The following is an 11,953-nucleotide window of genomic DNA, read 5'->3' on the forward strand; positions in this document are numbered from 1 at the left end:
TCAACATACTCCACTCATCCTGGACATTTAAACTATATTTTTCCAAGTTCCAAAATATTCCAGGAAATCCCTTTTTTTCAAACTCTTTATTTTTTTTTTTTACCCTTTTTTTTCCCCCCTTCAAAATGAATTGGATATTTTTCAAACTTCCACCATTTCTATATTTTTCAACCTATTCAAACCATTCCACCTTCATTATACTCCACTCATCCTGGACATTCAAACTTTCATTTTTCCAAGTTCCAAAAATTCCAGGAAATCCCCCCCCGCCCCCCTTTTTTTTTCCCCCTTCAAAATGAATTGGACATTTTTCAAACTTCCACCATTTCTATATTTTTCAACCTATTCAAACCATTCCACCTTCATTATACTCCACTCATCCTGGACATTCAAACTTTCATTTTTCCAAGTTCCCAAAAATTCCAGGAAATCCCTTTTTTTCAAACATTTTTTTTTACCCTTTTTTTACCCTTTAAAATGAATTTGCCATTTTTCAAACTTCCACCATTTCTATATTTTTCAACCTATTCAAACCATTCCACCTTCAACATCCTCCACTCATCCTGGACATTCAAACTTTCATTTTTCCAAGTTCCAAAAAATTCCAAGAAATCCCTATTTTTCAAGCTTTTTTTTTTTTTTTTTTACCCTTTTTTTCCCGTTCAAAATTAATTGGCCATTTTTCAAACTTCCATCATTTCCACATTTTTCAACCTATTCAAACCATTCCACCTTCAACATATTCCACTCATCCTGGACATTTAAAGTATATTTTTTCCAAGTTCCAAAATATTCCAGGAAATCCCTTTTTTTCAAACTTTTTTTATTTTTATTTATTTATTTATTGACCTTTTTTTGCCGTTCAAAATGAATTGGCCATTTTTCAAACTTCCACCATTTCCACATTTTTAACCTATTCAAACCATTCCACCTTCAACATATTCCACTCATCCTGGACATTTAAACTATATTTTTCCAAGTTCCAAAATATTCCAGGAAATCCCTTTTTTTCAAACTCTTTATTTTTTTTTAAACTTTTTTTTTTTACCTTTTTTTACCTTTCAAAATTAATTGGCCATTTTTCAAACTTCCACCATTTCCACATTTTTCAACCGATTCAAACCACTCCACCTTCAACATCCTCCACTCATCCTGGACATTCAAACTTAAATTTTTCCAAGTTCCAAAAAATTCCAGGAAATCCCTTTTTTTCAAACTTTTTTTTATTTTATTTTTTTACCCTTTTTTTCCCCTTCAAAATGAATTGGACATTTTTCAAACTTCCACCATTTCTATATTTTTCAACCTATTCAAACCATTCCACCTTCATTATACTCCACTCATCCTGGACATTCAAACTTAAATTTTTCCAAGTTTCAAAATATTCCAGGAAATCCCTTTTTTTCAATATCTTTTTTTTTTTTTTTTTTTACCTTTCAAAATGAATTGGCCATTTTTCAAACTTCCACCATTTCTATATTTTTCAACCGATTCAAACCATTTCACCTTCAACATACTCCACTCATCCTGGACATTTAAACTATATTTTTCCACGTTCCAAAATATTCCAGGAAATCCCTTTTTTTCAAACTCTTTATTTTTTTTTTTTACCCTTTTTTTTCCCCCCTTCAAAATGAATTGGATATTTTTCAAACTTCCACCATTTCTATATTTTTCAACCTATTCAAACCATTCCACCTTCATTATACTCCACTCATCCTGGACATTCAAACTTTCATTTTTCCAAGTTCCAAAATATTCCAGGAAATCCCTTTTTTTCAAACTCTTTATTTTTTTTTACCCTTTTTTTACCCTTCAAAATGAATTGGACATTTTTCAAACTTCCACCATTTCTATATTTTTCAACCGATTCAAACCATTTCACCTTCAACATACTCCACTCATCCTGGACATTTAAACTATATTTTTCCAAGTTCCAAAATATTCCAGGAAATCCCTTTTTTTCAAACTCTTTATTTTTTTTTTTTACCCTTTTTTTTCCCCCCTTCAAAATGAATTGGATATTTTTCAAACTTCCACCATTTCTATATTTTTCAACCTATTCAAACCATTCCACCTTCATTATACTCCACTCATCCTGGACATTCAAACTTTCATTTTTCCAAGTTCCAAAAATTCCAGGAAATCCCCCCCCCCCCCCCCCCCCTTTTTTTCCCCCTTCAAAATGAATTGGACATTTTTCAAACTTCCACCATTTCTATATTTTTCAACCTATTCAAACCATTCCACCTTCATTATACTCCACTCATCCTGGACATTCAAACTTTCATTTTTCCAAGTTCCCAAAAATTCCAGGAAATCCCTTTTTTTCAAACATTTTTTTTTACCCTTTTTTTACCCTTTAAAATGAATTTGCCATTTTTCAAACTTCCACCATTTCTATATTTTTCAACCTATTCAAACCATTCCACCTTCAACATCCTCCACTCATCCTGGACATTCAAACTTTCATTTTTCCAAGTTCCAAAAAATTCCAAGAAATCCCTATTTTTCAAGCTTTTTTTTTTTTTTTTTTTACCCTTTTTTTCCCGTTCAAAATTAATTGGCCATTTTTCAAACTTCCATCATTTCCACATTTTTCAACCTATTCAAACCATTCCACCTTCAACATACTCCACTCATCCTGGACATTCAAACTTTCATTTTTCCAAGTTCCAAAAAATTCCAGGAAATCCCTTTATTTCAATATCTTTATTTTTTTTTTACCTTTTTTTTCCCCTTCAAAATGAATTGGCCATTTTTCAAACTTCCACCATTTCTATATTTTTCAACCGATTCAAACCATTTCACCTTCAACATACTCCACTCATCCTGGACATTCAAACTTTAATTTTTCCAAGTTCCAAAAAATTCCAAGAAATCCCTATTTTTCAAGCTCTTTTTTTTTTTTTTGTACCCTTTTTTCCCCGTTCAAAATGAATTGGACATTTTTCAAACTTCCACCATTTCTATATTTTTCCACCTATCCACTTCCCATTTAAACCAATGGGATGTTAATCAAAGTTCCACAACTCCCACATTTTTCATCTGATTCAAATCGTTCCAACTCCAAAATATTCATCCTGTTACAAATTGTTTGCTCACCTTCAACAATTAAAAAAAAAAAAAGTATATTCTATATTTTTCAACCTATCCAAACCATTCCACCTTCATTATACTCCACTCATCCTGGACATTCAAACTTGAATTTTTCCAATTTCCCAAAAATTCCAAGAAATCCCTTTTTTCAAACTCTTTTTTGACCCTTTTTTAAAGTACACGTGATGAAATTCCCATTTAAACCAATGGGACATTTTTCATAGTACAAGCCTTCAACAATTTTAAAAAAATTCCCGGATTTCCAAGAATTTCCAGTTTTGTCCATTTTCTAAACTTAAACAAAGTTGTTTTTTTTAACTGGAAAATTCCTGGTTTTGACCAAATTCTTTAATACCATTTCTCAATTAAAAATGTTACGACTTAACCATTTCTTGAGCATTTGAAAAATTCCAACACCAACAAAACTCATTCAGAACATTGAAGTCTTTTAACATTTTCCAAAAAATTCCCGCTTTTCTGGCGACAACTCTGTCCACATTTTCAACCCACTTCAACCATCGCGCTGTCAAAACATTCCTCTTAATCAGGACAAAGAACTAACTTTTTTGTAACCGGAAAAGTTCCCGGTTTTCCCAAAATTCCTTAATACCATTTCTCAATAAAAAAAATTTCCTACTTAAACATTTCGCGAACGATTAGAAAAATTCCAATACCAACCAAAATCAGAACATTCAAGTCTTTTAACATTTTCCCAAAAAATCCCCGCTTTTTTTCAAAATTTCCATGAAATTCCCATTTAAACCAATGGGATGTTAATCAAAGTTCCACAACTCCCACATTTTTCATCTGATTCAAATCGTTCCAACTCCAAAATATTCGTCCTGTTACAAGTTGTTTGCTCACCTTCAACAATTAAAAAAAAAAATTCCCGGATTTCCAAAAATTCCCAGTTTTCAGGGACATTTTCCCCATTTTCTAAACCTAAACAAAGTTGTTTTTTTTAACTGGAAAATTCCCGGTTTTCCCAAAATTCTTTAATACCATTTCTCAATTAAAAATGTTACGACTTCAACATTTCTCGAGCATTTGAAAAATTCCAACACCAACAAAATTAATTCAGAACATTGAAGTCTTTTAACATTTTCCCAAAAATTCCCGCTTTTCTGGCGACAACTCCGTCCACATTTTCAACCCACTTCAACCATTCCACTGTCAAAACATTCCTCTTAATCAGGACAAAAAACTAACTTTTTTGTAACTAGTTAAAGTTCCCGGTTTTCCCAAAATTCCTTAATACCATTTCTCAATTAAAATTTTTTCCCACTTAAACATTTCTCGACCGATTAGAAAAATTCCAATACCAACCAAAATCAGTACATTCAAGTCTTTTAACATTTTCCAAAAAATTCCCGCTTTTTCCAAAATTTCCATGAAATTCCAATTCAAACCAATGGGATGTTTTTCAAAGTTCCACAACTCCCACATTTTTCATCCGATTCAAATCGTTCCAACTCCAAAATATTCAGCCTGTTACAAGTTGTTTGCTCACCTTCAACAATTTTTTAAAAAATCCCGGATTTTCAAGAATTTACAGTTTTCAGGGACATTTTCCCCATTCAAAATGAATTGTTCATTTTCTAAACTTAAACAAAGTTGTTTTTTTAACTGGAAAATTCTTGGTTTTCCCAAAATTCTTTAATACCATTTCTCAATTAAAAATGATACGACTTGACCATTTCTCGAGCATTTGAAAAATTCCAACACCAACAAAACTCATTCAGAACAATACGATTAAAAAAATTCCAATACCAACTAAAATCAGAACATTCAAGTCTTTTAACATTTTCCCCAAAATTCCCGCTTTTTTCAAAATGTCCATGAAATTCCCATTTAAACCAATGGGATGTTTTTCAAAGTTCCACAACTCTCACATTTTTCATCCGATTCAAATCGTTCCAACTCCAAAATATTCAGCCTGTTACAGGTTGTTTGCTCACCTTGAACAAATAAAAAAAAAATCCCGGATTTTCAAGAATTCCCAGTTTTCAGGGACATTTTCCCCATTCAAAAGTAATTGTCCCTTTTTGAAACCTCCACAATTGGCACACTTTTAAACCTATTCAAACCATTCCACCTTCAACACTGCACTCATCCAAAAAATTCCAGGAATTCCCTTTTTTTAGACCCTTTTTTGACCCTTTTTCTGGCGACTTTTTCCCCATTCAAAATAAATGTATTTACACATTTTTCAACCTATTCAAACCATTCCAACATCAACACAAATTCCAAACCAAATTGCATTTTTCCCGGAAATTCAAACTCTTCAACATTCAAACTATTACATTCATACCACATTCTGTCAGCATTTCTTTTCAACTTAAGAGCATTCACACGCAACCCCTTCAGGAATTGCACCATCCACTTTTTGGATATACTTTTAGTTTCCCTGAAGCAGGCTGCAGACGACATGTCACACATGGACTACACTGAAAGGGTTTGCAAGCGCTCGATATTCATGACAAAGTCTAGTGCACTCACTTCTGCAGCTCTGAGTGGCAGCGTTGCCGTAGTAACCCAGCCTGCAGTGCTGGCAGGCGTAGCCGTCGGTGTGGTACAGGCACTTGAGGCACGCGCCTGTCTGAGAGTCGCAGGAGCCAGGGTTGTGCATGTCGATGTTGCCGTTGCACTGGCACGCCAGGCAGCGTCCGCTGGGCAACAGCGGGTTGCCGAAGTGACCTGGGGCGCACTCGTCACACCTGGCACCTGCAGGAAGTGGCGCAAGAAGATTTCAGGCTAATGACAGAGCGACATAAAACTCGGGATAACCCGATCAACGTTTTCGGCCTCCCGTGTGATTTTGTTTTGGCTTTCCATCCGATTGCTTGTACATTTTTCAAATTTTTGTTTTTAGCCAAGGCACATTTTTTGCGTTGCCAAAATGCGGAGGCACACCACCAGCAGAAATCATTAAACAACAAAACTCAGTTGCGGTAAAAAGTTGTTGTCGCAATTGTTGGATATGACTTTAAAGCAGGGGTAGGGAACCTATGGCTCTAGAGCAGGGGTCGGGAACCTTTTTGGCTGAGAGAGCCAAAAAGCCAAATATTTTAAAATATATTTCCGTAACAGCCATATAATATTTTTTTTTAACATTGAACACAACTAAACACGTGCATTTTTAAGTAAGACCAACATTTCTAGAATATAATAGGTCCTCTTACTCTTTGTAATAACATTTTTATTCTGAAGCTAACTGTGGAGGGGGCGTGGCCTGCGGGCCTGCAGCGACAGGTACGTAGATGGCCCACCTGGGCCTTGTTATCTAATCACCTGTCGCTCTGTTATAAGCAGCAGCCAGGAGGAGAGACTGGGTTGGGGCTGGAAATACTATTGCTGGAAAGCAACTGAGAGACTTATTGAAAAATAAAACAATATTGTAACCCTGAAACAGGCTCTCATGTCAGTGCTTGGTGGTCTGAAGAACCCCCAGGAGGGCAAGCCCCACACTAACCAATAATAAATAAATGACTTCTTACCATTGACGCAACTTCTTGAACAGGTGCGGTAGAAAACAGATGGATGGATTAAAAATGCATGAGAATGTTTTATATTTTGAACATTATTTGTAACACTGTGATTACAAGTGGAATTATTCGTTACTTATCGTGTTAAGCAACGTCAGCTCAGATTTATCCCAGAGCCAGATGCAGTCATCAAAAGAGCCACATCTGGCTCTGGAGCCACAGGTTCCCTACCCCTGCTCTAGAGCCAGATGTGGTTCTTTTGATGACTGCATCTGGCTCTCGGATAAATCTGAGCTGACATTCCTTAACACGATAAGTAATAAATAATTCCACTCGTAATCACAGTGTTAAAAATAACGTTCAAAATGTAAAACATTCTCATGCTTTTTTATGTTCAAGAAGTTGCGCTAATGGTAAGTAGTAATTTATTTATTATTAATTAGTGCGGGGCTTGCCCTCCTGGGGGTTCTTCAGACCCCCAAGCACCGACATGAGAGCCCTTTTCAGGGATACATTATTGTTATATTTTTCATTAAGTCTCTCAGTTGCTATCCAGCAATTGTATTTTTCTCTCTCGCTCGTGCTCTGGCTCCAGCTTCCACCCCGTCTCTCCTCCTGGCTGCTGCTTATAACAGAGCGACAGGTGATTAGATAACAAGGCCCAGGTGGGCCATCTACGCACCTGTCGCTGATTTCGAGGCCGGTCCTGGGACACCCAAGTTTGCTGCAGGCCCACAGGCCACGCCCCCACCACAGTTAGCGTCAGAATAACAATGTTATTACAAAAAATAAGAGACCTATTATACTCTAGAAATGTTGGTGTTACTTAAAAATGCGCGCATTTAGTTGTGTTCAGTGTTATAAAAATATTATATGACTCTTACGGAGATACATTTTTAAATATTTGGCTTTCATGGCTCTCTCGGCCATAAAGGTTCCCGACCCCTGCTTTGAAGCATAAGCAAATATGCATCACTATAGCGCTTGTCTCAAAGTAGGTGTACTGTCACCACCTGTCACAGCACACCCTGACTTATTTAGTTTAGTTTATCAAGGATCCCCATTAGTCTACACCGCAGTGGAGACTATTCTTCCAGGGGTCCAGGCAAAAAACATCACACAATCACAAAACAAAAGATTAAAATGCAGCACAACATGATCCAATAGTAAAATGTCATGATACAAAAATAGCAACAACAAAGAAACAAAATAATAATAATAACTTATGTTACATAATAATTTTCATACCAAAGATAAATATAGCAATATGAATATATTTTTGCAAAAATAAAACAAAGAACTTTGGAGTTATTTTTGCTGTTTTCCTGTGTGGTGTTTTACTTCCTGTCTTGCGCTCCTATTTTGGTGTCTTTTTCTCTTTTGTTGGTATTTTCCTGTAGCTTACTCAGGCTTTCCTTTGAGCGATATTTCCCGCATCTACTTTGTTTTTATCCTTCCTCGTGGGGCCATTGTCAATTGTCATGTCATGTTCGGATGTACATTGTGGACGCCGTCTTTGCTTCACAGTAAGTCTTTGCTGTCGTCCAGGCATTCTGTTTTTGTTTACTTTGTAGAAAGTTTTGTTCTGCATTGCCTTTCTTAAGCTTCACTGCCTATTCTTAGGGGCACTCACCTTTTGTTTATTTTTGGTTTAAAGGGGAACATTATTATCAAACCTATGTAAGCGTCAATATATACCTTGATGTTGCAGAAAAAAGACCATGTATTTTTTAAACCGATTTCCGAACTCTAAATGGGTGAATTTTGGTAAATTAAACGCCTTTCTGTTTTATCGGTCTTTTAGCGATGACGTCAGAACATGACGTCAGCGAGGTAATACAGCCGCCATATTCATTTTCACATTACAAACACCGGGTCTCAGCTCTGTTATTTTCTGTTTTTTCGACTATTTTTTGGAACCTTGGAGACATCATGCCTCGTGGGTGTGTTGTCGGAGGGTGTAACAACACTAACAGGGAGGGATTCAAGTTGCACCACTGGCAAGAAATCTGCCGCCAGACCCCCATTGAATGTCCCGGAGTGTCTCCACATTTGACCGGCGATGCTAAGACAGACATGGCACAGAGATGTATGGATAACCTGCAGATGCATTTGCAACGATAGTCAACGAAATCACAAAGGTGAGTTTTGTTGATGTTGTTGAATTATGTACTAATCAGACATATTTGGTCACGGCATGACTGCCAGCTAATCGATGCTAACATGCTATGCTAATCGATGCTAACATGCTATTTACGCTAGCTGTATGTACATTTGAAATTAGATACCCACATTGAATGCGAAACAAACACTTACCAATCAACGGATTTAAGTTGCTCCAGTGTCACAAGATGCGAGAGTCCTGATCGTTTGGTCCGCACATTTTACCGGCGATGCTAATAAGGCAGCCATGCTATAGGTCACTTCATTAGGTACACCCACGCTATGGCCGAATAGCGTCAATAGCTATTCGCTCAATAGCTTCAATTTCTTCTTCAATTTCGTTTTCGCTATCTGCCTCCATACTCCAACCATCTGTTTCAATACATGCGTAATCTGTTGAATCGCTTAAACCGCTGAAATCCGAGTCTGAATCCGAGCTAATGTCGCTATATCTTGCTGTGGTAACCGCCATGTTGTTTGTATTGGCAGCACTGTGTGACGTCACAGGGAAATGGATAGTGGTTTCGAAGATAGCGAAAATAAGGCACTTTCAAGCTTTATTTAGGGATATTCCGGGACCGGTAAAATTTTGAAAAAAACTTCTAAATATACAACGAGCCACTGGGAACTGATTTTTATTGTTTTTAACCCTTTTGAAATTGTGATAATGTTCCCCTTTAAGCATTAGACACCCTTTTACCTCCACGCTGCCTCCCGCTGACATCTCCAAAGCAATTAGCTACCGGCTGCCACCTACTGATATGGAAGAGTATTACACGGTTACTCTGCCCAGCTCAAGACAGCACCGACACTCAACAACAACACTTCATTTGCAGACTATAATTACTGGTTTGCAGAAAAATATTCTAACCCAAATAGGTGAAATTACATAATCTCCCACGGCACACCAGACTGTATCTCACGGTACACTAGTGTTCCGCGGCACAGTGGTTGAAAAACACTGCTTTAGGTGATAAATAACAGAACTGAAAATGTTTTATAGCAAGTAACTAGGGTTGTCTCGATACCAATATTTTGGTACCGGTACCAAAATGTTTTTAGATACTTTTTGATGATAAAAAAATATAGATGTAATCATAGTAGTATCGACTAAATACGCTCTTGTACTTGGTATCATTACAGTGGATGTCAGGTGTAGATCCACCCAGGGCGTTTGTTTACATTGTGACGCCGGTGAGCTATTGTATCCTCCTACGGTGTGTAGTGAAGCATGTTTAGCTATTCTTCATATTGCAGTGATAATGGTACTTATAAGAAACTTACTTTATTTGTCGCCATGGAGGCCAGGATTAGTGATTTATAAGTAGCTACAACACCGCAGACTAACTAGCTAGCCATGCCTTAAAGGCCTACTGAAAGCCACTATTACCGACCACGCAGTCTGATAGTTTATATATCAATGATGAAATATTAACGTTGCAAAACATGCCAATACGGCCTTTTTAGTTTACTAAATTGCAATTTTAAATTTCGCGTGAAATATCCTGTTGAAAACGTCGCGGTATGATGACGCGTGACGTCACAGATTGTTTTGTTCCAGCCCGAGCCCATCTATAATTTGTCTGCTTTAATCGCATAATTACACAGTATTCTGGACATCTGTGTTGCTGAATATTTTGCAATTTGTTAAATTAATAATGGAGACGTCAAAGAAGAAAGCTGTAGGTGGGAAGCGGTGTATTGCGGCTGCCTTTAGCAACACAAACACAGCCGGTGTTTCCTTGTTTACATTCCCGACAGTGAAGCTTTACTATGGAATAGAGCGGTCAAGCGAACATGGTTCCCTACCACATGTCAACCGGCAGGTTTCGGTGAGAAAGTTGTGGTAATAAGTCGGCTTTTACCGTAGACATTGTTCCTTGTGCACCTGTAAAAGAGGCAGCTGCGGACTCTCTTGCCTCTTCCGACCGGCCGCCCCCGAACGTGGGATGCTTCCACCGTGGAGGAGGGGGGAAAAAAAGCTCAGCCCCAAGGGCTGCCTTCGCTCCGCCTCGTCGAGAAACGTGGCTTTTCTCAGAGACACTGGCAGTCACCATATCCCTCCGACTTTCAGGTACGACCATATAATCTCACTAAAACAGTAGTAACACAATAAGCAGATAAGAGATTTTCCAGAATTATCCTAGTAAATGTGTCTAATAACATCTGAATCGCTCCCACTGCCCTGTCTTTTATTTTTTTTCTAGGCCTTCACTTGCACTATCCTCATCCACGATTCTTTCATCCTCGCTCAAATTAATGGTGAAATTGTCGCTTTCTCGGTCCGAATCGCTCTCGCTGCTGGTGGCCATGATTGTAAACAATGTTCAGATGTGAGACGCTCCACAACCCGTGACGTCACGCGCACATCGTCTGCTACTTCCGGTACAGGCAAGGCTTTTTTATTAGCGAGCAAAAGTTTATCATTGATGTTCTCTACTAAATCCTTTTCAGCAAAAATATGGCAAAATCGCGAAATGATCAAGTATGAAACAGAATGGACCTGCTATCCTCGTTTAAATAAGAACATCTCATTTCAGTAGGCCTTTAAAGCACCTCTTCCCGAGGGCGTTTCAGTTTTATAACTTCACCTTTATCTTTACTTTTTACACCAACATGCGTCCGTTCTCCCTTTTCTGTCTACACACTGTCTGCTTGTAAGTACTCAGTGTGTGTGCGCTGCCGAACATGCCCCTCTGCTCGAAAAAACAGCATTGTTATGACATGACGACGATGCGCCGTCATGCCTGTAAAAAAACAAAAATAATAATATGGCGAACCGATACTTTTCAAACAGAGTATAGTACCGTTTTTGATTCATTAGTACCACGATACTATACCAGTACCGGTATACCGTACAACCCTACAAGTTAACCCTACACGGCTAATATTTTGTCACGATTGAATACGCTAAAGGGAAACCCTGAACAACGGGACACAACTGCGTTAAAGATGGGCTGAGCTCATCAGCCAGGTGCCGATAAGTTCAAAAAGGCAAATATGGACCTTCTGAAACCAAATGTGTGTGTGTGTGTATTACCTTTGTAGCCGGGGCTGCACACACACACCAGCTGGTTGGTACTGTCCGCAATGTAGCAGCTGTCTGCAAACTGTCGTCCACTACGCGGGCCGTCGGGGCACAAACAGGGGCGGCAGTGTCCGCCTGACCCCAACTCTGGATCACCGTGGTAACCATCCAAGCACCT

General features: G+C 38.0%; 1 protein-coding gene across 2 annotated transcripts in view; it reads right to left on the reverse strand.

Moving 5' to 3' along the window:
* The window catches only part of lamb1b (laminin, beta 1b), a 95,683-nt gene that overhangs the window by 23,071 nt on the left and 60,659 nt on the right, over positions 1–11,953 (reverse strand). For both annotated transcript variants that reach the window (XM_061914174.1, XM_061914173.1), the window contains exons 20-21: positions 11,788–11,951; positions 5,599–5,823 (exon numbers count right to left, since the gene is read on the reverse strand). In XM_061914174.1, coding sequence (XP_061770158.1) covers positions 5,599–5,823; positions 11,788–11,951 — 389 coding nt within the window. The remainder of the gene's footprint in view (positions 1–5,598; positions 5,824–11,787; positions 11,952–11,953) is intronic.

The sequence above is a fragment of the Nerophis ophidion genome, linkage group LG10 (assembly GCF_033978795.1).
Source record: "Nerophis ophidion isolate RoL-2023_Sa linkage group LG10, RoL_Noph_v1.0, whole genome shotgun sequence".
In the NCBI taxonomy this organism is placed as follows: Eukaryota; Metazoa; Chordata; class Actinopteri; order Syngnathiformes; family Syngnathidae; genus Nerophis; species Nerophis ophidion.